General features: G+C 32.1%; 1 protein-coding gene across 1 annotated transcript in view; it reads right to left on the bottom strand.

The window, feature by feature from the left end:
- Positions 1-27,176, bottom strand: part of LOC127706680 (uncharacterized) — a 64,952-nt gene that overhangs the window by 19,440 nt on the left and 18,336 nt on the right. Inside the window, exons 11-32 of the mRNA XM_052211338.1 lie at positions 26,899-27,022; positions 26,256-26,480; positions 25,221-25,430; positions 24,002-24,279; positions 23,096-23,249; positions 21,253-21,471; positions 20,582-20,735; positions 20,009-20,265; positions 15,356-15,553; positions 14,201-14,336; positions 13,120-13,145; positions 12,640-12,781; positions 11,015-11,208; positions 10,361-10,525; positions 9,461-9,650; positions 8,545-8,790; positions 6,842-7,092; positions 5,100-5,205; positions 4,608-4,724; positions 4,009-4,144; positions 2,991-3,174; positions 393-669 (exon numbers count right to left, since the gene is read on the bottom strand). Coding sequence (XP_052067298.1) covers positions 393-669; positions 2,991-3,174; positions 4,009-4,144; positions 4,608-4,724; positions 5,100-5,205; positions 6,842-7,092; positions 8,545-8,790; positions 9,461-9,650; positions 10,361-10,525; positions 11,015-11,208; positions 12,640-12,781; positions 13,120-13,145; positions 14,201-14,336; positions 15,356-15,553; positions 20,009-20,265; positions 20,582-20,735; positions 21,253-21,471; positions 23,096-23,249; positions 24,002-24,279; positions 25,221-25,430; positions 26,256-26,480; positions 26,899-27,022 — 3,989 coding nt within the window. The remainder of the gene's footprint in view (positions 1-392; positions 670-2,990; positions 3,175-4,008; positions 4,145-4,607; positions 4,725-5,099; positions 5,206-6,841; positions 7,093-8,544; positions 8,791-9,460; positions 9,651-10,360; positions 10,526-11,014; positions 11,209-12,639; positions 12,782-13,119; positions 13,146-14,200; positions 14,337-15,355; positions 15,554-20,008; positions 20,266-20,581; positions 20,736-21,252; positions 21,472-23,095; positions 23,250-24,001; positions 24,280-25,220; positions 25,431-26,255; positions 26,481-26,898; positions 27,023-27,176) is intronic.

Here is a 27,176-nt window from a genome sequence, read left to right as displayed (position 1 = left end):
TCTTGTACCAAAGTTGATGTTTTCTAATGTAACTACTTAAATTAATACATTTTTTTTAATAATTAGTACTTCAATCCTGATCAATTTGACTTCCTTTTGATTGAGTTCTCTTCCATTGGTATTCCAAAATGTATCTTTTTTTTTATATATAAGCGATTGCTTTGCTGTCGAAATGTGATAAATGCTGTCTATTTATTTGTGACATAAAGATTGTATCCTTCTATGGAACAAAATTCTTTGTTACTTTTAAAAATGCTTATTACTGATATCAATATAACAATCTTTAATTCAAACATCAATTGCAGTGAATAGACTTCACATAGCAGAAAAGTTCTTATAGAAACATAAAAATCATAAATGCTGGAGTGAAATTAATGAAGGGGTTTATATACCATAAGTAATTCCTACAGCCTGTTCCTGTAAAATATCTTCACATTGTGGACAGGTTCCTATAGAAACAAAGTAATCTTTAATGGTGGAGTGAGACTCATGGAAACCTTCCCAACAGGCATGTAGCACTTTGGTCTCTGTCTGGTAGTCAATGTCCTTAACACTTCCAGTCAGCTGACTTTTATCTCCATCATACACATGACCAGCTGTAGGTGGCGTTGTGTCCACTTGGAAAGCCCAGGATGTAGCTAATGTTGATAATCCTGCCTTGTTAAATGCCTAAATAAATAAATATATATATATATATATATATATATATATATATCAGCATTACATGGTCATAAAAATTGAATTTCCTGTATGTACAGAATAAATTATAATTTTATCTTATGACAATTTTATGGACTACATAGTGTATCTAAATACATTTTTGGTTTGAATTAATCAATTTTAGTGCACCTTTACTGCTAACATTTAACTTAATCTACAACTTCTATCTAAGTATCCCTAAATATTATGTATTGAATATCTACAGAAAATATTTAATAAGGTAGATCTTTAAAGTTAGATATATTTATACATTAAAACAATTTCACATACTCAAATGTTTACCGGAATACGAATACGTTTCTTCACCATTATTGCATATAATTTTATCAAAGCTTTACTGAACCGTAACTGAAATTGAATTTAACCATTCTAGAATCTGGTCATGCACACATCTCAAATCAAGTCCATTTTCTTTTATTTGAAATTGTCTGAAATAATTACACCAGTATTTCTAGCTATTTTCTTTTAATAACTTTCAAGTATTTAAAGTTATTGAATTTTCTCTGAAAATCAAACCACTGTATAGAAGATGGACGACAGATACCAGAGGGACAGTCAAACTCATAGATCGAAAACAAACTGACAACTCCATGGTCAAAAATAAAAAGACAAACAGATAAATAATAGTACAGATGACACAACATAGAAAACTAAAGACTAAGCAACACGAACTCCACCAAAAACTGGAGGTGATCTCAGGTGCTCCGGAAGGGTAAGGAGAACCTGCTCCACATGTGGCACCCGTCGTGTTGCTTATGTTATTACAAATCCGGTAAATAGTCTAATTCGGTAGGTCACATTCGTGAAAAGGGAAGGGTATTGTAGTTACGACATAAGGAACATATCCGATATCATCTGTGAAACGGTTATTCCATAACGGTCAACCAACTCGTAATGGCGTCCGTAAAATTTACGAAGAGATGATTTCAACTTCACCCTTTGGAACTCTTGGTTTAATAGCTTCCTTGTGAGCAGCAATCCTCTATCAAGGAAATCGTGATAGAAAATACAAACCCGGAAATATCGTATTAATTAGTAGATATATACTCCGTATGCAGGCGCTACTGGAATGTTGCTACATAGAAATGAAAAGTTTACAATTGCGGAGCTGAAATCATCTCTTTTGTCGTAAAGATTTGTTTTCAACCGACCCTCATTGTCCATTTTCAGATGTAAGTCAAGATATGAGGCAGACCTAATTGTATCTGTAGTATCCTTTATCTCTAGTTTGATGGGATAGATTCGTTCAACATAGTCACCAAATTTTGTATTATTTAGTGAGAGAACATCATCTATATAGCGGAACGTAAAGTTAAAGGATGTTGCGAACTTCTTATCTTTCTTCCTAAGAAGTTCCTGTATGAAGTCAGCCTCATCTATACTATTAAATGAGAAGACCTCATTTTGTGTGTCGCTTCTCTTCCCTCCACAATAAAATAATCATCATGCCTATGTGTCCTATAAGTACCGTGCATAGTCGCATTTGTCATCCTCGCTTATGATTATTCAGTTTGGGCTATTTTGGGAGGAACACGAAAATAAAGGCGTCCGGATATTGTGTCCGTCATCGGACAGACTTTGCAGTCATAGACAAGACTTCCATTTAGAACTGTTTTAAAATTACACATAATTTTCATAAGTACTTGGGGACAGGACAATTATTTTCGCGTTTTTCTGTATACTATGATCATACATATACTATAAATAAAGTGTATTTGCTATTTACTATCAATTCAAATATAATATGTCAGTGACCGCCATGGATAGTAAACTTTGAATTGATAGTTAATAGCCAATACACTTTATTTATAGTATATGTATCTTCATAGTATACAGAAAAACAGAAAACAAAAAAATAACGGACTTTGGAAAAAAGGGAAGGGCTAAACAAAATTGTCCTGTCACCAAGTACCTATGAATTTTGATACCTTTTCTGAAATTCTCCAGTCATAAAATCTTTTCCAAAAATCATCCTACAACAGTTTACATACTTTCAACCACACTCTAAATGCCCGCGATTTCGCGGTTGTGTTCTAGTTATAATAAAGAAACAAGTCGGCAAGAAGAGGGGCACAATTGGTTCCCATTGGAATTCCGACAGTCTGTTGAAAAACACGTCATCCAAACGTAACAAATATGTTGTCAATCAAGAAATCAAGCATCTTGATAATGTCAATTTCAGAGAATTTTTTGTTTGAATCAGAGTGATTCTTTACAAAGTAGGATTTATCCCTCCCCAATACTCATAGACTATAAGTTAAGTTACTCACCCTGACGTTAATATAATAAAAATGGCCATCCTGGAGATCCAAAGGATTATTTTTATCTGTCATTCCACATTCTTCATCAACAACTTTCAAATAGGACATCATATCTGTATATCCAGACTCTGAACCAACTGACCACAGGTAAAAATCTATACCAGACTCTAGGTCAAGGAAAACATCCTTCCAACTTAAATTTGAAACATAATAATTGATGTATTAGTACGAAACAAATGCTCCGGCCTACGGAAAGACGGATGAACATCTAACTGAAACAAATCTTTTTGTGTCTGTCAATCCTTATTACAAGTATTAAAACTTATACATATTATCTATGATGAATTTACTTAATAGGAGATTTGTAAAAGCATTTTTTATAGACATAGATTTATATCAAAGGTTGTACAAGTCATTGATACTTTGACCTTGACTAAACTCACCATACCTATTTCTGTTGTTGATGTCATATACCTGTTGGTTATAATTAACCTGTGACGCAATCTCAACTAACAACAGATCTAATTATGTTGTGGATGTAATATATATCAAACATTAACCCACTCAAAACTTAACACGGATCTATGTAATAAGCATATATATATATATATTAAGTGTAATATGGCTGCTTGTTATGATTAACCTCTGACCCTAACTAAACTTTACCATGGATTTATGTAATATGCCTATTTGTTATAATCAACCTTTAGCTTTGACCCAAACGTAACTTACCACGGATCTATGTAATATGCCTGCTTGTTATGGAAAGTAAAATAACAAAATATTACTGAACTCTAAGGAAATTTCAAAACGGAAAGTCCCTTATCAAATGCAAAATCAAAATCTGAAACTCATCAAACGAATGGAAAACAACTGTCATATTCCTGACTTGGTACAGGCATTTCCTTATGTAGATATGGGTGGATTAAACCTGGTTTAAATAAGTTTTGACCCTAACTAAACTTACCACGAATCTATGTAATATGCCTGCTTCTTATAATTAACCTTTGACCCTAACTAAGCTTACCATGGATCTATTTCTGTTGTGGATGTAATATGCCTGTTGGTTATAATTATCGGTTTATTACTAGTTACAGGTGGAGTTGTATCTATGATGACTGGCTCAGAAACAACCTCTGTTTCTCTGTTAGCAAAATCAATAGCTACAATGTCAGAAACACAATGTTATTCTCACAAGAAAAATTATAGTATTGAATACACATGATTATTCTCTTCCACAATAAATAATATCGCAAATTTTGATTATAACAGAGAAACAGAAACAACAAATTTAAAGAAAATAAAAATCGTTGGATTAAACCTTCAAGCAATTGTCCTAGATGTCAGCATCAATATGTCGACAATTGAAACATGTTAAAGGCAGAATTGATGTAAATAGTTTGACTGTCGGATAATCAATGATAAAACAGCAACAAAAACACAACAAGGCAGAAGATATCTACACTTTAGCATAACTTTTCAAACAATCAACAAGTGTTAAAATTCTTAGTAAATTATGTATTTTAGCACTATACATACTGTTTACATCTTTGTTTAGCAAAAATGTTTTAACTTTAATTATTAATATTTCAGTATAAACTTCATAGCCTTTAACATTCTACCAACCTTTCAGAGTAGCATAATACTTGTAACCATTCTGCAAATTCAGTTGATGTAAGGATTTATGTTGTAGCATTCCAACATTCTCAAAAGCAACTACATCATTACCCCCACTAGATGAACCTGGTAAAATTAAAAAAGGCCACACATTATACACCACTATATGTACCAGGTATCAATATATTAGGCAACACATTATATGCCTGCTAAAAATACTTGGTATAAACATTAATAACTAGATATTCTCAGGGTAATGTAATTTTCAGAAATTTTGTTTAAATGATTGGAGGAAAAATTTGAGAGGTTCTTCTTCAAACATGCTCTCATTGACCACGAAAAGAATAAAAATAAAAAATCCACAATTCACTCCCTTCCATACCCTTACTTAGTGGTTTAGATTAAATAATTCTTCACAATATACCTATACCGTCTGAAACGTATCACATTTACTGAATTACAAGCAATAACATGACTATTCAGGTAGTATTCTTTTCTCACCAATTCCTAGTACGTATTCTTTAATTCCAGATGGGTGTGGTCCATTGTTAAATTCTTCCACATCTTGGAAATTGTCCCAGTTTACATACATGTCTGAGTCAGATGTCTAAAATAGACAATGTCCATAAGAATTTGAAATATGAATCATTTTCACTTTGATCAAGAGAAGCAACAGTCTTACAACTCAGACTAGCAAACACCAAACCACAATAGTGTATGAGATAATTTGGTGAAAAAGCAATGCAGTGTGAATTTTTTTTGATCTTGTAAAATGTATGACGGCTTTTTTTTGGTTATCAAATGAAATTTAACCTTAGATAATTGGTATCTGCTTTAAAAAATTTCAAAACTATCCAACCTTATACATTTAACTGCACAACGGAAAAGACCCAAGATCATCCAAAGGTCAAATAGGGATGGGTTTCCAAAATTGTGGTATTTTCTGGTCTTGACATGCAGCCAAAATTAATCCTGTATCCAGCTTGCGTACAGCTGAGGCGGTCAATGAATGCATGGTTGCTATTTCAATATAAAAAAGATCAGAAGTTTTGCCGATCTTTTTACAGGGCTTTCACCTGCACAGGTACACTTTTCCGGTCATTATAAGAGAAATATGGAAACGTTTCTCTAAAAAACCGGCCCTGCTTTAATACCTCTAATTATCATTACAGTCCATATTAATTACTACTGATTCATTATTCTTTGTGGATTGAAAAAAAAATTATATTTTCAAGGATATTTGATTTTGTAGTTTTGCTAAAGTATTTATTTTCAAAGCCATTTAAGAAAACAGTTGGTGGAGATACAAAATATTTGGGATTGATGGCCAGTAAGACATCATTAAGATTCTAATATGACTTGCTTCTTTCGGTTTGTAAACAACAGCGCGATAAAATTCTCGATATATTCATACTTAGCGCAGACTCAGAGATATACATATTAATGGCTGTTACTATTTACATCCCACGTAAATCCACATGTATTGTAACCTATGTGCAAACACTATGTGAATTTCGTTGTGTTTAAATTGAAATTAAAAAATAAACTACAAAACCGTTATTTTCCTATTCTAATGCATAACAAAAAGAATCAATGCATAAGATCTTAAAAAATGTATAAAATCAAAATAAAATTAAATTCTGCGAAATATCATGAATGATCTTGGCGCATTAACGTCATGTCAAAACATGACGTCATATGAATGAAAACTCTCAAGCTGAAGATTATTCCGTTACGTGTACGTTCTAAATTTGAATAATATCGCATTAAAATGGAGTTTTGATGTAGCTGTTGTTTCATTTTCTATTCTATTGCATCATTCGCGGATTTATGGATTTCAGCAAGTCAACATGGTGGCTCACTCCTTTGGTACGACATGTCAACTGTGGATTTGACAGTAAATAGTAGTCAACGAAAAAAATGTTTGGGCTAAGAGTTATATGGATTGAACACATTTTTTTCTAGCGGTTATTGAAGAAGCAATTAATGCAAGACTTAGATTTATTTGAAATTTGTAGCTTTCATCTTTCAGGGGTTAAAATAGAACAGCCCTACACAAGGCAATCTTACCGCTTCAGTTTTTCAAATTACCGTATTTATCCTATTAGAATCAAAATAATTCATGCAAGCCATAGATTTGTTATCCTTTTCACATGGCTGAAAATGTCCAAGTAATATATGGCTTGTATGAATTATTTCTTAAACAACCAGAAACACAAGGTCTAAGGATGAGGAATACATACCTGATAGACTGTATTTAGATTATGACCAATCCACAATCTTCCAGCGGTAGGAGGAGTTAAATCTACGATTATTCCATCACTACATGCACTGACAGCTGGTAATTGTTGTATCCATTCTTCATTCACTAAAGCAGTCTGATCAGCATGTATACACACTGTGTATCTTGTACCATGGACCAGTTCGTTGTGTGTGAACTCTTCATTCATAAATTCTCTATCTATAATGAAATTATTGATGATATTAACAAACTCTGCAGTTAAACATATGATATTTATGAAATCACTGTTTCTTCATTCATTAATTTTCTAATCTATTTCAATTCATTAAAACGGAGTATATATATCAGATAAGAATACCAAAAGACTAAAATTTTAGAAGTAATGCTTGTGAGAAAATGTTCTAGTTATCTAAAAGTCAGATGCCAAACCTTTTTCTTCTGTTTTCTGCTCATGAATTATTCCAATTGTAAAATTTTGTGCAAAATTCTCTTATTTTGTAAGGTTTATACATCATGTACACGGTAAAATCGTTATTATTTCAATAGAACGACTACTAATGGATAGAATTCTGAAACAACATATGAGTCAAAAGCTTTTATGGAATGCTTTCAAGGAATATAAAGAAAAAAGGGTCACAACATTTTTCTGCTACGTGTATGTAACAAAAGGATACATTCACTGTAACTACATTATTTGTGTTATCTTGCCCTAAACAGTAACACTTTTTTTAAATTTTTACTCACACTTTTATGTTCTGTTTTTGAATAAAAACAAATCATAATTTCATAAGACGAATTCAAATAACTTACTTGTTAATGAGATGTCAAATAAATCACAATTCATTTTTGCATTATAAATTTTTTTGCAGCAAAATCTTAACTGATTATTTACAGTCATTTTTGATCTAATATGGCAGGATATGCCCATTCGACCTTTAAAAACAGAGTAGTCGACTTCGATTTGAATAACTTGGATTTCTAAAGAACACTGACCTGAAAAAATGTTATGGATCTGGGCTGAAAACTTGTATAAAACAGTAACTAGGTGGAGTTATTCATTCAACAATTAATAAATGACAATAATATTAAATTGATTTTTCCCTTTCAAGACCTATAAAAAAATATTTTGCAGACTGTGTTTCAGTTAATTCATTAGGCTGTAATATACTTAAAATCCAAGTATTAATTGGTTTGGGTCAAACGTTTTTTAAAGTATTTTTAGAGAAAGGTAAACATTTAAAATCCACTATAGATAAATATTTTCATGACATGCCAACGTTAGAGAGTTTGTGTATGTTTCTTTTTTAAATTGACGCTTTGGTGTATAGCTGAATATGAATTTGTATATGAAATCGAAGATACCATTTATATTTTTGATTAACAATAGATTTGCTGTAGTTTTGGTTATATTGGTAAAACAAAATTGTTCATTTGGTCACTTGTTGCACAGAAGTAATACATGAAGTCAAAATTTGCTGAAAATAATTTTCATTTCATTGTACTACAAATTCTCCGCCATCTTGCGTTTTTATACTATTCAACAAAACATTACCAAAGGGGTGGATAGAACTCAGCTCAGGTGAAAAGGTCAAAATGATGACGTTTCAGAGTTACTTTTCATCACTCAAGTAACCTTAGTTCATCAAATCAAAGTCGACCAGGGCATTGTTCTCATAACATGACCCAAAGGGAGACAAAACTTACGAGTTTCCCCACATCTGATAGCGTCAGGGATACATGGATCTACCAATTTCAGCTGACCAACTTGTTTGTAGTACGTTGTAACATCAACATTCCTGGCATCTATAATGGCATATTTGTAATTGACATTCTCTCCGTGACGGAGAGTGGGCCACACTGCTGAGATAAGATTTTTGTATGGTGTATAATCCTCGTCTGTTAGCTTCCATCTATCATTCTCTTCCAAATAAATTGGAATGCCTACTCCATCTTAAAAAGTGTATAAGACAGAAGGTATGTTAACAATAGAATTAGCTCATACTGAGTTATTTCTAAGTTTTATTGTTCCAAGAGTGCACTTCATCAGCACATTCATGTTGTTCAGTCTTTAGTTTTCTATGTTGTGTTTTGTACTATTTTTAGTTTTTCGCCATGACATCGTCAGTTTGTTTTCGACCTGAGTGTGAATATCCCTTTGGTATCTTTCTTTACTTTTGTATAAACAAATTGTTTTGTTTTTCTAATTTGTATTTTTGAGAGATAATTTCAAACAAAAGAAAAGCCTAATTTAAATTAATATATCATTTCTTGATGATCCTTATCTGACAAAATCATTATTAATGTTCTTATTGATAAAGGAAAATGAAAACTGTTATCGCCCAACTAAAAGATCTTCAAAAATAATGTGGACCACAAACTATCCAACGAATATTTATTTTGTTCATAGTAAGTGTTCATCAACAAGTTCATGCATGATCCACTCTAATTTTTTTTCTGAAAGAAAACAATATACAATGTACAAGTTTTTCACATAGAAAACGTACAATTTGAACAGTATATATATATATATATAATAAGTGAAAAACAAATTATACCAGAAAGCACTGCCTTGAAATAAGCCAACAACTTTTTTTTACCATAAAAGTAAAAAGATACTGACCATTTGCACTGGGAGCTCCCACAGCATCTATCACAATGTTCGGGTTGATAAGGATTGGATTAAATGCTTGACAATTTTTGATATCTGTTGATACAATGGAGTTTAGTCTAACTTGGTCGTATCCTCTGATAGAAAACCTTTTACAACGAGAGAAGTCCATCTCTCCTGTTAATACCATTTCAAAATTGATCTGAAATTAAAAAGTTGGTATTAAGTCACTTTTATTAATATCTAAAATTTCACAGTTAGAAACCTCTAGTATTACATTCTGCTTTTTCCAATTCATCTCATACCGGGAATGAATATAAAGTGGATCCTAAGAAAATTTGTCCACTGACACTGACACTGAGACTGGTTATGAATTCCAAATGTGGACGTTTCATAACCAAGGGTATCAAAACAGCCCAGTAGTCAGCACTGTGTTTGACATGAAATACCATTAATATGTAAATTTACTGTTTATCAAATAAAATAATAATAAAAATATTTGAATCGCTAGGATTTTTCTACATCAAGGTATATGTTGCCTTAGCCGAATTTGGTTATTCTTTTAATTTGTTTTTTGTTTTTATTAATGCTATTCAATTTGGTTTTTAATTTGGCAATCCAACTGTTTTGATTCGAGCATCACTGGTGAGTCTTATGTATATATGAAACACAAGCCTGGTGCACCATATTAATAACCTGGTATTTTTTATGAGATTTTCTACAGGTTAACTTACTGGTGAATGGGAAAACACACATTAATACTTGTTATTTAAAGAAACTTTGTAATCTTCAGTATTCATTTCCATCATTACCTTAATCAAACTATTTTCAAAATGGACTTTTCAGGCATGCATAAATGAAATTATCTTGTAAGGATTTTACAGTTATAATGTTACTGTTAAATTGTCTCACCCTATTTCCATTTGTTGAAAATGTGTTTAAGTTAGTCCATGTGATATATGTCTTCCCTTTGTCAGAGTTGTCTGTCACTGCATATTCATATTTCCAGATGGCGCTGTATTTCTCTGTTATGTTTTCAATATCAGGATCATAAAACTTATCAAAAGATACTATCAACTGAAGTAAAAATAAATTTATTTTCGTCAGGGATATTGACTGTATTTGACTTACACGAAAAATCATTAATTTACTTTAAGAACAACAAAAAGTAGAGAAAATAACAATCTGAATGTGTTACCTTTCTGCTTGCCAAAACCTACCAACGTTTTCAGCGTTTAACTTTAAATGTCTGAAATTATTTTTGAAATTACTGCATGCATGCATTTTGGGCAATAGTAAAACACTGTACGTTTGGGATACCAACATAGGTGTTATCTAGTCCCAAGTCAGAAAATATAATGCTGGGTCAGAAAGTGAATCTCTCACCCAAACATAATTTCTTCCACTGGATTATAAGAATATGCACAGCTCAGGAAGGTCCAATTTTTGGTCTGCATAAAACCGAGTTTAAGAAATTGTACTGCCAAATAACCTACTTTATTTACTTCCTAAATCTGCATCAGTTTCAAAATTATACAATACTAGAAGAGTTTTCTTTGTACAAACCTTCTCAACCCCACCAGTTACTGTGGTGTTTAGATGTTCCACAGTTATGTCCCCTGTAACCGGAGGATTAGCCATTACCATGACACCATTTGTACTGACTGGAGAGAAACAGAACGTCCTGGCACACAATGTCAGTGCTATACGATACTTCATACCTGGACTGAGTACCAAATCATCTATGCTGATGTCAAAAACTGTGGATACATGTACATAATCACGAAAGGTTGTCCATATGTCTAAAATAGATGACCCTTGGTTAATATTGAATTATTAATATCAAATGAGAATAAAGAGTATATATACATGTCATTAAAAAAATATTCAAAAATATCATAAGTAAAGAGTAATAGTAGTTAGCAAACAATGAAATTATAAATGATAATTACTTTCTTTTTTTCAAAACATTGTCTCATATGAGAAGTTAGTGATTTGTTGTTTGTCTTATTTTATCACATGCATGTATCAGCTGTTTTCCTCTTACGTTACAGAGCTCGCAATTAACTTCCAATTAAAAAGAATCTTAATAGGTCCAAAACTTTGTTTTGATTGTAACAAATTTCTTTTCAATTTGACAAAAGACTTTTTTTTTTTTTTAATTTTATTGATCTTTTTGGTGTTCAAACTACAGTGCATACATACATTATTACAAGACATAAGTGAATGACATTACATTTATGGCATTGTTATACTATTGTTATTATGCAATTAAGACATAGTAAAAATTTACAAGTTTAGGATGTGAATACACAGTATATGATACATCTTAAGAAGACTTTGGAGTTCATTAAATATATAATCATATTCAAAATAAATTAAATAACTTCCATAAATCCCCCCATCTGTCAACAAATGACTTGTGTTTGTCTTTCGAAAGATATAAATATTCTAAAATTTCCAGACGTCTTTCCAAAAATTTAAGAAAAGTTTGCACAGATATTAACAGTCTGTCTTATTGTGTGTTCTTTACATAATTGATGTAATACTTTGCCTGTAGAATACAATAATTTAAAACTAAGTTATCAGAATTTAATACACCAAAAATAACACTGTCTTTATTCAAAAATATTCTTACTCCAAAAACTAATACCACCAATTAGAAAATTCTCTCCAAACTTGTTTTATTTTTGTACATTCAAAAAATTTATGCTCTATAGTTTCTATTTCTTTACAACTGGCACATTCATTAGTTAAGGAAAGTTTATATTTTTCAAGAAGATAATTATGTGAGACTATTCTGTGTAAAATTTTATATTGGAAAGCTTGTAGTTTGCTTTTCATTTCAAAGCCAGTGAATGAATATTTTTCCAAATTTTCATCACTAATTTCTGTATTAAAACTTTCTTCCCACCTTTGTTGTGAAATAGGAGAAACATTCATAAGATTAAGAAATAAATTGAACCGTAAGAAAAAAGATTGTTTAATTTTAAAGCTGAAGAATAACAAATCAATCTTCAGTATAAAATATCTACTGATTTCTAATACTTTGATTAAAACACAATTGATGAGAGAAAATGTCTGAAAGACAGTTATATTGTGAATCAAATTAACTCCCCTTTCCTTACAATTTTGAAGCTGAAAAATGGTCCAACATTACTGCAAGAAATTCAACCTATGAATGAACATACTTCCAACAGTTGATCTTTGTTCCACAGCAATAAAGGCATCCGTTGTATAAGGTTTTATATTGTTTGGTACTGCCCAGTATGCCTTGAGTGAATTCAGTGACAACTGGAAATCAGGTTCCTCTTCACAGTTTATTCTGTTGTCCTGCAAAATAAATATTGCTATAAAAATAGGAGTACTATATTAGTAGTAGTAATATATCTGGTGACATTTTCAGCTAACTAGTAATTTGCATTACATATTATTGAAGCTAAAAAAGACTAGCCCGAATTATTTCACTATCCCAAATATTCTCTCTTTTTTTAGAGAGTGGGAAAGCGGGCAAACATTATATATATTTATTAGCATCAAGGAATGAACTTTTACTATTAAATGTGTGTTGTTGTCTTTAAATAAATTGATTTAAATAGGAATGAAATAAGTAAATATTACATCTTCAACTCATTGGTCGTTAATCTTAACAACTATATTAAGTGACATACCTCTTCATGATGGTCCACAAATAGATCTGCAAAAGACAACACTCATGTTGACTGCTGAACAAAATTACAATAATGGCAAAGCAAAACAAAGTTGCAGTGTTAATATATATTTATCCCCCCTATCATATGTTTCTTTGGAGAAATTGTTTCAAACAATCCTATGACATTTATTCCAATTTGAACAAATATTCTTTACCCTATATACCCTTTAAACCACAAGGAAATAGCGCAACACATTTAAGAATTTCCTACAACTGACCACTAGATATACTTTTAAAACAACTAAATGACTTTAAATAGTATCTCTGACAGTGTTAACTATTTATAGGAAAACTCGACAATGCCTGTAACAAAATAAATTTCATGATGTGGAAAATACATGAGTAAATAACTTATCTTTTGTTGAAGACGGCATGTTGAAGCTCAATCAGCCTCATTGGTTTGCTGTCTCATTGACGTTTTCTGCTTTATCACATTTTTTCATAAATGTCCTATGTATACAAGATACCTATTTTTGCTGCTGTACCCCTATTTTTGACATTTTTATCTATTATGTCTGTTTGTTTTGTTCACACATTGTTTTCAATATAATTGAATTGTATGCGACTGTCATACAAGTGAGAGGTTTAGCTAGCTATAAAACCAGGTTTAATCCACCATTTTCTACATAAGGAAATGCCTGTACCAAGTCAGGAATATGACAGTTGTTTCCATTCGTTTGATGTGTTTGAGGTTTTTATTTTGCCCTTTTGATAAGGGATTTTCAGATTTGAATTTTTTCTTGGAGTTGGGTATTTTTGTTATTTTACTTTTTTCTAAAACATAGACAATTTTTAAATTCATGCACTTTCTTGTACACGTCCTATGTCACAATGCTTATATTAATATGTCACAGTAAGGACCGATTGCTCAATGACGTCATTTATACCGATTATCTTGGGCCAATCGCTGTAACTCTTCATAAAAACAACTCGAGATTGGTCTATGGTTGAATATAAAATCTTAACATTTGTATACTTCAAAAACACAGAGTCTTCTCTCTTAAAATAGCACAAATCAAGTACTAGTATTATATACTCACCCGTCATATTACAGGGGTCTCCATCACTGATTACAACTCCGGGCAGAATATCACCTTCTGTTACTATGGTAATACCATCAGAAGATACAGCTGTGTTACCTGCAGAACTTTCAGCAGTCACAGTAAAATAATATGTCTACAAAAATACAGAAACAAGCATGACAAGAATATTCCTCTAATATACTTAACTGCCTATGCCGTCTCTTGTGAGAGTGCTCGCCTCGAGTGTGAAAGGTCGTGCGATTAAACCCCAGCCTGGGGTAACCAAAGACTTGTAAATTAATATTTGTTGCTTTTCCACTAAGCACGTTGCATTTAGGAGTAAGAACAAAGAATAATCATATTGGAGTCAGTATAATTTGTTTAGGTAGGGTGACATGTCTTCCTGGGGACTGTTACCTTGTTAACTATAACGTTACAATTCTGGCTTAGAGTATTGGCCTAGTACAAAACAGGGTGTATATTCATATCACATGATCATGTTCTTGTCCTGGATATGCTTGAATTTGACACTGGATGTTCAACATCCATTAACTATACATTACAATGACTTTTAAGTAAGAATTCTGAAAGTCAGTGGTTGTCGTTTGTTGCTGGATATCATATCTGTATTTCGTTCATTGTTTTTGGTTGAGAGTTGTCTCATTGGCAACTATACAATATCTTCTTATTTTTATATATGACTTTAAAGTAATTAATCGTAGACAAGCTGGAAAAAGGAGCTAACAACCAACTTGCTAACAGTTTCTGAAATAATATTTGTGTTCATCAAAAAAAAATCATCTTATAAAGTATTAACAATAGAATCTACATATCTGGGATACACACTGGGTTCTAGTAAGCTAGACTACATTTCTCACAGATAAAACATCAATTCTTCTAACAATAATATGGATACTTAAATTGATTCGTGATTATAACCTTATAAGTTATCAGAGATAGTCCAGGCTCCTTGTGAGCTGAACTGGTATTCATTTTCTTTTTATATCCAATAACCCAAATATTTATTCTGACTAAAGAACATTACTTGATACGGTGTCAGAGACAGTCCTGTTTTCTTATCAGCTAGACTAGTACCGATATATTTCATAGATATAAGATCATTTGCTTCTGTTGTAATATAATTATTAATACTGGTTAAAACAAAAGTATTACCTGATAAGGTGTCAGAGATAATCCTGTTTCCTGATGAGCTAGACTGGTACCCACAGCCTTCATAGACACAACATTACTTCCTCCCATTGTAGTACCAATACTTAAACTATAGGTAACATCTAAATGAGGATGTGCAAATCCTGACCAACGGGCAGCCATACTGCTTGTGACTTTCTGGAAATCTGTATCTTCCGTGTCCTAAACATACAATGTGTCAATGACAGTGATGTACTAATAATCGGCATAAAAAGGGTTCAAGGTATACAACCACTAATTCATAGCCCCATTGCTTTCTATGTTAAATTCTGCATTTCAAGCATTAATGGCTACTTTGTCTTAAGTTCAAATAAAGTAGCAGTTATTTCATGTCAAAACTATACCTTATCCTGACTTGTGCTGAAAAATCTAACATACCTTTAATTGCATATTAGAGCGTACTGGTTCCCGGAAGTTTGATAGTACAAAAACAGGTACTTCTGATCTGACCAACAGGGCAAATGTGCCCTCCTATTAAAATTGTATATACTTCTTTATTATTCAAAAGAAACAAGGGTTCTACAGTGATCCAAAGTCCCCAAGCTTTCATTTGATTCCAAAACTACCCAAACATTCCATCTATTGACAAAGATACAGCTATGCGTAGGAACTATTTTGTTTAAAATATGTACTACTTTCTTGTATGTTCTTTCCGACCGGGCCTTAATTAGTGGTTCTATACCTCAAAAGAAGCTTTCCTATCATAATCTATGGAACAGATTCATTTTTGGTTAAACAATGAACTGGTGAAGTTCCTTATTTTATTAAGCAAAAACAAAGAAAACTAGAATTGCCATTGCAAGCAATAGCGGATGTCACCCTTCCCCCATTGCCACTAATCGGCAGCCATTTCAAAAAATTTAGTGAATGCATATATATATGCATGTACATCTTTCTGTAAATTTTCAGTACATTCAGAGCATTTTTAAAAATTCACATTTTTGCGGTTTCCATGGCAACGGCAGCCATTTTGAAAATTTCAAAGTCAAAAGTGTCATCTTTACTTGCCAGTTAACAATCCTATCAAGTTTCATTAATTTGAAAGCATTTTGAAAATTTTTGACATTTTTGCAGTTTCCATGGCAACGGTGGCCATTTTGGAAATTCCAAAGTCAAAAGTCTCATCCAGACTTGCCAGTCAACAATCATATTAAGTTTCATCAATTTTGGTGCATTTTGAAATTTTTGAAATTTTAGACATTTTAGATGGTTCCTATGGTTACAGAGACCATTCAAAAAATTTATTGGCAGATACCACATTGGTACATGGGAGGGAACAAACCATCAACATTTCAATGGATTTGACCTACCATATTAAGAAAGTAAATGCCACTTTAAGTTTTTTTTAGCATTTTGACCTGTTTTGCATTGTTTCCATGGTAACGGCAGACATTTTCGATATTCCAACGCCAAATTCTTTATCTACCAATGTTGCTCATCGTTACTGTGAAGTTTTATTAAATTTGGAGCATTTCGATATTTTTGAAATTTTTGGTGTAGTATCCATGGCAACATAGCAGTTCCAATGATTGCCAAAATCATCCCAAACCAGTATATAGTGGGCACCTACATTGTATCAAAATCTAAAGATTTTAAGTTTAAGCATTCTCAAATAATTCAGCGAACACCAAAATGATATTTTTTCAACATTTTTCAGTTTCCATGGTGATGGCAGCCATCTTTTAGTTCCAAAGTTGCACTGCAACTGGAAAGTCAGGGTTCCTTGTTATAGTGAACCATCATTCGGATTTGTAGCTTTGGCTCTGAGAAAGCGGGCGGACAAAATTAGGTGGAAGAAAAATAATAATAATAATAATAATAACTAGATTTGCCATTGCAAGCAATAGCGGATGTCACCCTTCCCCCATTGCCACTAGATATCAGCCAGTTTAAAAATTTTAAACAGTGAATGCACATATATACTGATGGCTATTCACTCTCTGTAATTTTTTAGAACATTTAGTGGATTTACAAATTTTACGCATAATTTTTTCCTTGTTTGCCTTGTTTCCATGGTAACAGCAGCCATTTTGGAAATTCCAACGCCAATTGCCGCTTCAACACAGAGCAGCAACAGTCAACATTATTGTGAAGTTTCATTAGGTTTGAAGCATTCTGAAATTTTTTAAATTTTTGCTCCTGTATCCATGGTAACATAGTAGTTCCAATGATTGTCAAAATCATTCAAAACCTGTATATAATAGACACCTATATTGTATAAAAATTTGATGATTTTAAGTTGAAGCATAACAAAATTATTCACCAAACCCTGAAGTTTTTGGAGCATTTTGACCATTCTGCATTGTTTCCATGGTAACAGCAGCCATTTTGGAAATTCAAACTCTAAATGCCACATCTTCCAATGTTGCTCATCGTTACTGTGAAGTTTCATTAAGTTTGGAGCATTTTGATATTTTTCAAAATTTTGGTGTAGTTTCCATGGCAACATAGTAGTTCCAAAGATTGCCAAAATCTTCCAACACCAGTATATAGTTTGCACCTACATTGTATTACAATATAATGATTCTAAGTTTAGGCATATCCAAATAGTTCACCAAAACCCAAAACTGGATTTTTTCACATTTGTTCCGTTTCCATGGTAACGGCAGCCATTTTTTATGTTCTAAAGACCTACTGCAACCCGAAATTTTGTGTTCCTCACTATAGTGAACTATCATTAAGATTGGTTCCATTGGCTCCAAAAAAACTGCCGGACAAAAATCATTGGAAGAATAATAATAATAACAAAGAAACAGAGGAAAAGCAATATGTCACCCGACATTGTCGATCGGGTGACATAATAACTAGATTTGCCATTGCAAGCAATAGCAGATGTCACCCTTCCCCCCATTGCCTCTAAGCGGCAGCCATTTTGAAAATTTTAAACAGTGAATGGACATATATGCATGGCTTTACATCTTTCTGTAAATTTTCAGAACATTTGGAGCATTTTTAAATTTTTACACAATTTTGCTGTTTCCATGGCAACGGCGGCCATTTTGGAAATTCCAAAGCCAGAAGTCTCATTTATACTTGCCAGTTAACATTAATATTAAGTTTCATAAAGTTTGGAGCATTTTGAAGTTTTTGAACATTTTTGAATTTGTGCTGTTTCCATGGTAACAGTAACCGATTCTAAAATTTTAAAGACAGATGCCACTTTGGCAGATGACCAGGAATATACCATGAAAGAATCATGGAATTTGACCTACCATAATAAGTGAGTAAATGCTACTTTTAAGAATTTCCCATAGGGGCTAATGGTAAATTTTTATCCAGTTTCCATGGTAATGGCAGCCATTTTGGAATTTCTAAATATGGTCAACACATCTTGGCATGCCAGGCTACATTCCATTTAAGTTTCATCCAGTTGGGTCTCATAATGAAAGATTAAATGGATTTGCAATTTTTATTTTTTTTTTCACATTTTTTCTGTTTCCATGGTAACGGCAGCCATTTTCTAGTTCAAAAGTTGCACTGCAACTCGAAAGTCAGGTTTCCTTGTTATAGTGCCCCATCATTTAGATTGGTTCCTTTGGCTCTGAGAAAACGGGCGGACAAAATTAGGTGGAAGAAAAATAATAATAATAATAATAATAATAGGGAAAAAGAAACAGAGGAAAAGCAATATGTCACCCGACATTGTCGTTCGGGTGACATAATAATAGGGAAAAAGAAACAGAGGAAAAGCAATATGTCACCCGACATTGTCGATCGGCTGACATAATAAACCAATAAATGCCTTTAGAATATTTGTAAATGATTCCAACACATAACGTTAAGCTTACTTTGTATACATACCTTTAAAGGAATGTCCGTTGAGAAAGACTGCAAGATATAAAAACAAACCAGAAATTTATTAATGCATGCATCACATTATTCTGAGATTAATAAAGAGTATGGCTCTCTTTTTTCATATACAAAGACATTGTATAACTCAAAATGTGTTTATGCTTCATTTCATGTATCTCCATTTTGTTCTTGAAATGAAGTAAACTAAACAAAGAATTGGATGTCAAATTGAAATTTCTGTATTTTGAAAGGCGCATTTACGTTTTTTTTTTAGATTGACCTGCCACATGCTTTGCCTATTTTTCAATATTTAAAGGACCATTACTTTTGAAAAGCAAAATTGAAAATCGTCAAAGAAAATCGTCAATATTCAACATGACCACAATTTTGTCATCAGTTACAGCATATTTAAATTATAAGAGCATTGGTTGGACGGTTTATAGTAGCTCATAGACATAATTTTGCCATGTGACCATGACGTCATCAACGTTTTTTTCATGATTTGGTCCTTAAAAATGGAATTTAGAATTAAATCATGAGGACTGACTGTAATATTTTTTCTGTCTATTCGAAATAACCTTTACAATGTGGTGCACCACATTTTTGATGTTATTTCTTCATAGACAGAAAAAATATTACAGTCATTCCTTAACTAATACTCCTGAACATTAAAAAATGCAAATCACCAATATCGAACTTGACCACTATTTTGTCATCAGTATCAACACATTGAAACTGTAAAAGCATTGGTTGAGTTGTTAATACACATAAAAGTAATAGCACGGAAAGGACATAATTTGCCAAGTCTTACTATAAAATATATACCTCAGTGTCAATATCAAGGATAACTCCCTCTGCAGGTAACATGACATCATGAATGTATGGAGTGGATGTCTGAATATTGACCAGTCCAGCTGAATTGGTCACTTTAATGGATATATAGTATGTATGATGTCCATGAATATTCCATTCAAGATCCGTTATATTAACAGCTGTACAAGTTGGGGATAAGGTCAACACACATGTTGTACTGCCCTGTACAGGTTTAAAGCTTTGTATCTCTGTTCCATATGGTGTGTGACCTAGAAACATAATTAAAATCATAGTTCAAACGAAAAAACCTTTACCAAAACAATGTCATTGTGACCTGGACTATTCAAGTCATTTAACATTTGGAAAAGTTTATTTGATACAATTTTGTTAGGAATATTAAGTTCAAACCCTAGTAACGATCTCTCTTAACGAATAATTCCTCACCTGGGGGTAAATAAAAGGAATTATAAGACATTGAAAACTGGCATTTATCCGAAAAATGTGGTCAGTGAAGCTGAATTACCGTCACAGTGCATATAATTCAAGAAAATAAAAATAAATATGATTTGTTAATTCTCTCTATACCTAAAGCAAACTGGTAATCCATATCAAACAATTCTTCACTATCTGAAAAAGCATTTGATGTCCAGGAGGCTACCAGATATTCTCCAGACAGGGATACAGATATAGAACCAGTAAAATCTGGTGGAGTTGTATCCATAAAACATGGTCCCAGTGTCTGAAAAAAACATTTAACACTGAAAAATATTGATTGTTGTTTGCCCAACATCAAATGGCAAATATTTCATGCATATATATATAAAGCACTTAAAAAAATAGACATCAAGATAAATAAACTATGAACACATTTAGACTAAGTAATAAAAAAGGATAAAACAAATTGCTTGAAAGATATGAAATTGAGTTTGAAAACCAGTAAATATCAACTTGAACTTTAAATTGCATGTACCATGAGACATGCATTTTTTTGTGTTGTTTTTATTATTTAGGTATGTTTAACTTTCAAGTGTAGTTCAGTGTTGATATGTTATTTATGATATTTCCGGTATTCTTTTTCAATACATCACAACTTATCACTGTCAATCATTTATGTCTTCGGCTTCAATTTCAATATACAACTTCTTTTAATTCAACAAGACCAATGCCGCAGCTGGCCCGCTGTTCGTGAAGCAGTTATGTACACATTTGTACTATATCAACTATATCTACAGTTATGACATATGACCAAAACGTACAGTTAGTCCTTCTACATTAGATTTACTGATAGTTTTTATAATGATGTAGATCTCAGTGGCATCCGGTATATTGGCATGGGTCACCCTGACATGTGCATGTTGTTTTGTCGACTCAAACGCCATGATATCAGGCGCCGAACTTCCTTCTGTCAAAGAGAATCCAACTTCATAATCAAATATTTTGGCTGGTATATCTAATGGTTCCCATGACATCTCCATCTATAATACAGAAGTATCAACATCACATACATACTCCTGTATGAAATATTCCACACAGAATGTACAAGGAATATAGTAGGAATATTGCATTGAATTCCTACCAGAAAAGAGTCATATTCTAGTCAGAAAGTAGTAGGAATCCACACGAAAAAAAGCCAAAATATTTAAATTAGCAGGAATAATTCGGCGGGAAAATAAAATTCCTACTAGAAAACCTGGCAGGAATTTTTCAAAATTCCACTTAGAAAAAAATATTTTCTAGTAGGAATCTTAAAATATACAAAATGTAAGTGTATATTCACAAATACACAACTGGGTCAATCATTTAAGTTTGAATCACAACAACAAAAAACAAAGGAAATGCATGGAATATATTCATTTAAAAAAGTTGACTTTTGAAATGTACGAGATAGCTGTGATATATCCAAACATATATGTAGATGGGCAAAAATGTTGATTCTAAGATGAAATTAAAATGTTATGAACAATTAATGAGTAAAATTATGCACTATTGTTGAATTAACTGATTACTGAATATATTGGCAAACAGATCAAAAATTTCATCTTAAAAGTATAAAATTTACCTTCAATCTACATGAGCGATATTTTCTCATATTTCAATATTGTACTTGTTTAACCCTTGCAGCATATTGGATTACAACACAACTTTTCATTCTTCTACCCTCAACTTTTGAATTTGTGAACTGGAACTTGTTTGCATTTAACACAGTAACAGTAAAGTTTGTGTCATTAGCAAACAGGAATCCAGTTTAAGATAATTAAAAAGATTCCATGTAGAAAGATTTTCTAGTAGGAATAAATTAATTCTGGTAGGAATCTTGTAGTAGGAAAATGAATAATCTTAAAATATTTTCTGTCCAAATTCCCCCTTAAGATTTTCAAAACAGAAAAAAATCCATACAGACTTTTAAAATTCCAGCTAGATGGTAGGATTTTGCTAGTGGAGAAAATAAAAAATCCAGTCAGAATTTTGTTCATTTTCCCTGTCCGCCTACTTTCTACATAGAATCTTTGATTCTAGGTGGATTCCTACTACATTCCTACTAGTGTCTAGATGGAATCCTACTATTTATTTCGTACGGGTTACTGTCAGAAATGTGAACGAAGGATGACAAAACTCTTTGTAGAGGATCCAAAGCATCTTTTGCTATAAAGCTAAAAGGTTATCATGAAAGTTAAAGGTAGAATCGGTCTTTTTGGCCATCTTGGATTGAAAAATAGCAAAACACAATAGGTTTAGGTTTTAAATCGGCAGCTAAATTTGATGCAGAATTCAGTCTGATTAAAATACAGATCATGCGGCCAAGCTTTGCTTACATTGATCTAAATACGCTCCGTTCTACTTTCTGTTTTAAAGAACTTTAAAGAACTTTTTGGATCATCTGACTATATTGGATTAATACAAACTTTCAAAAATTTGAAGGTTAAAATTTTATAGGCTGATGAAATAATTACCAAAACAGAAAATAAAACGAAGTGTTGTTTACATACCAGAGAAACTTTAGACAAACTTAGACCAATATTGCTAGGTACACATGATAACGAAGCAGAGAAGCTTTAGACAAACTTGAACCCATAATGCTAGGTGCACTTGATTACGTACCAATGAAGCTTTACGCAAACTTAGACCAATACGGCTGGATGCACTTGATGAATTACTGCAAAATATATTGCCATCTACTTCTATCAAGCTGCCATTTTTAGCAAATCTCTGTAGAGGGTAAAGGTCAATGTCACTCAAGGTTGTAGCTTTACTCCTGTTAAAGATATTATAAAAATGTTTTTTTTTTATAATTTGAGACCAAAACTAAACATTATAGAATGCAAGTTATGTATAAAGTTACATAAATTCAATTTAAGCTGTTTTGTTGTTTATGAAGCATTTCAATAAAGTCAAAGATCTATTGATATACTTTAAATCATACTCCTTGAGGTTGAAAATCCCTCTCTGATAAAGAATATTCTCAGAAATCTAACGTATTCTACACTTTTAAATTATTCAAGTGCATCATATACATCAATTTTGATTAAAAATGTAGCATCAAAATAATTTTTATTCTCAATAGGTTCCATAACACAATCTGTCGTAAATGAAAAATCATAATGGTTGACATTTATGAAAATAAACGGTTCAGACCGCTTAAGCTTGTTTTTGTCTAAAAGTGATAGAACATTAGTGAGTGGAATAATCAAGTCAATTATATTTATGATTGAGTATTTATCGAAAAATGTGAAATAATACATGCAATGTATAAGCTTGACCTGTGTATAATTGTCCTTAAAAATAAATCCAAATGCAACTGATTTCCACATGGCCGACTTCCATTACTTAATTAAACCCAAAACAGAAGGACACATGGCAGGACAGTAGGAATGATTGATACTCAAACTCAATATAACTTACTGTAGAAGAAAAATACCATGATATATAATTAAAGATATCACATCAGGTTTTTGTACACCAGGATTGTTTAAGTAAAAAAATCTGATATGCATTGTAAATACTTACACACAGTCAACAGTGGGATTTGGGATCAATCTCCGGATACGATCTGATCCGAGGATATAGTAACTAGTCTGATTGACATCTGTCACTAATCCACCAGTAATCACTGCATCTTTAACAACCACCTCCTTAACTCCTGGAACAGAACTGTCTATAGTTACACCGTCTGAACACACTGGTTCTGAAGGGTCTAGGGCCCTGTTATAGGCCACAACAGTGAAATAATAGGTTCCATCTCCACTGACTGTGTGGCTACCAAAGGTGTTGTATGTCTCCACAATCTGAACAAATTTACATTATCATTACTATAACTATATTAATAAGTCAAACTATCTACCATTCATTTATAAGTTTCTATAATTAAATGTTTAGGAGCTAGATTATTCAGAACTTTAGGGAGCACAAAACACCTAAGGGAGTTAAATCTTTAAAAATCAACTGAACGTTTTAATCACATACAATTAGTAAATAAATCTCAAGCTTCTAAATGATAAAAATATGTTTTTATCCTACTATTTACTAATATACATCCAATGATATTATTCGATGAATTGAGAGGTTCAAATTTCTTTAAATATTTATTTTGTTGTCAACAGGTCAATGTAGATATTTTATCCAAATTTTATAAAAATTAAACGAACCTAATCTATTTTAGTCAACGCGTTGGGTACTCCCTTTAATCACACACTAGCAGCCATTGTATTAAAGAATTTTCTACTTAGTACTAGTATTACATTTGAATTGTCCAATAACAATCTACCGATCATCTTATTTTTTTTCTTCTCCTAATTTATATAAAAAACTTTTTTTTTCTCAATGTACAGTTAGATAATTGTCATAATTGATACATGAGTATATTTATGATATGGATTATTTTTAACAGTATAACAATTTCTACTCTTGATATAGTATTTTGTCATCTTGTATATTTCTCCAGAGAAACCACCTTTTTTACTAGGTTGTATATGACAGGTAATTTAACCCCTTACAAATGACCTAGAGAAAGAGGGATAAATATCTGAGGACAATAAACTAAAGTCTGGTATACAGTTGTATTATAACAGAATTAGTTTGTGAAGAACATTCTACTTGAACCTTAAGCAACAGTAACAAAGTATCAGGAAATTGTACTGTTTTTGTTTGTTTCCACATCTAGTTTTTGTCGGTGAGGAAGACTTTTTTGTCATGAAAGTATTTTCCCTCCTTCTACAAGAGAACTTACATTTGTATTATTTATATCAAGACTGAATGCACTTTTATCAGCACAGCTTGTATCAACTAAATACTGGTAGAAAAACACCCCACTCTCTTTGTCAAAGAACTGGTCCCAGTAGGCATTAAGGTCCATTCCTTGTTGGTAGTCTATTTCTGGGTTTCCAGCTAATCCATCATGGACCACACCTGGATGAGGCGGACTTGTATCAATAGTTATCTGAAAGGGATAATACACGTTTCATTGCATCATTATTTTAAAGAGAATTCCTATATTTATGTAAATATAAGACATTGAACCTGAGCAGAATTTTATGTTAGATTCTATTTCATCATAACATTCTTATTAAGCTGAACTCTTGATATTTTAGTCATTATATCAACTGGGAAGTGACATGTAACTCTTATGTTTTAATACACATTTTCAGATACGTTTCTAGTATTATGAAATAAAACCACTTTATTCAGGTTTAACAGGTCTTATTTCAACTACATACAGGTATATGGGATAGTTTGGGGGACTTAATAAAGAGTGGCAAAGTTTTGAATTATATTATCTAAATAAATGTGTGGACATCGATATAAAGTGGAAATGGTTGAGCGTTTTTCAAAAAGCAAAACTGAATGATTCATCTAATTTCTAATTGATAAAAATTTCAAAAGGGGATATGATAAAAAGAATTTCTCTTTTGTTAATAAAATTGCCTTGTTATAACCTTCAATTTTACTTAATTTCCATGATTTGGACTGGTAACGTGCACGCAGACAGAAGGATATGAGGTTAGCCAGGAACAGGTAACAACAACAGTTTAGCAAAAAATTATACACATACAGTTTACTATGCGTCCTACGTCGATCGCAAAGAACAAACATTGAGTTTGGAAAAGTTTACAGATTATACCGATTCAGTTTGAAAAGCCTACCAAGAAGAAACGTAAGTTATAACATATTTCTTCCTTGATACTTTTTTTCCCTAATTCACAATTCTATCTTTTCATTTGCAAATACCTTAGCATAACGTTACAATGCATGTGAAAAACCCAACCTTTTTTGTTAAGACTGTTTGCACAAGAGCTTTATTTTTCACTGCAATCTCAATGTAGTAATCTGAGTCATGTTTTCCTCTGTAATGACCGGCTGTCAATCCACCATATACTTTGATTTCTGGTTTCACTTGGAAGTGGCGATGAAAACATCCCATAAAGGGTGTACAATAACAGTTAGGTCCTCTTGGATTACTTAAATATTTGGTTTGACATTCTTGTAGGTCCTTAAAATAGAATAATATGGCACTGTAATCTCCCAATCTAGACATAACATTCTAATGAAAGCCAGCCCTCGAACATCAATAAAAATAAATCCCATAACATTGTTACCCACTTTCGATTTTTCTGATTATTGAACTCATAAAAGGTTTTGAGGCAAAGAGTAAACTTTATTCTAAATATAATCCATTTTGAATAATGCTTTTTCTTTTTTAAATTTTTGTGAAATAGTTTCATCCAATGGTTTGATAAGAGTAGACGCTTTTCATATACTATAAAGGGTAAAAAACAGACTACAGGATAACATCTACATACATGTCTGACATTCTAATAACATTCTTTGTATAAAAAGAACGTACATGTAAACAAACATTAAAGAGAAGGTATCATGAGGTCATAATTTTTTTTGTTTTTCACACTTACATCAGTATGTCCTTGTGCTGCGATATCTTCATGGCCGTGTTCTACAAAAGTCCCATAGTTATCATACAATTTCCAGTAAACAGTATCTAATCCACTGTGATCATCATATGCGTTCCACTCCATCCTGTAAAAACATCTTAAATATTACCTAAAACCATAGGCTGTTTTCTGACTATACAGAAAATATTGTTTGATAGAGTAAAGATTCCAAGGTATGAACTTGTTTTACAATACAAAACAAAATCACAGTTATGTAAAAATCAGTCCTGAATTGTTAT

The sequence above is a fragment of the Mytilus californianus genome, unplaced genomic scaffold (assembly GCF_021869535.1).
Source record: "Mytilus californianus isolate M0D057914Y unplaced genomic scaffold, xbMytCali1.0.p SCAF_6, whole genome shotgun sequence".
Lineage (NCBI taxonomy): Eukaryota > Metazoa > Mollusca > Bivalvia > Mytilida > Mytilidae > Mytilus > Mytilus californianus.
This window is presented reverse-complemented; position numbering and strand designations above follow the sequence as displayed.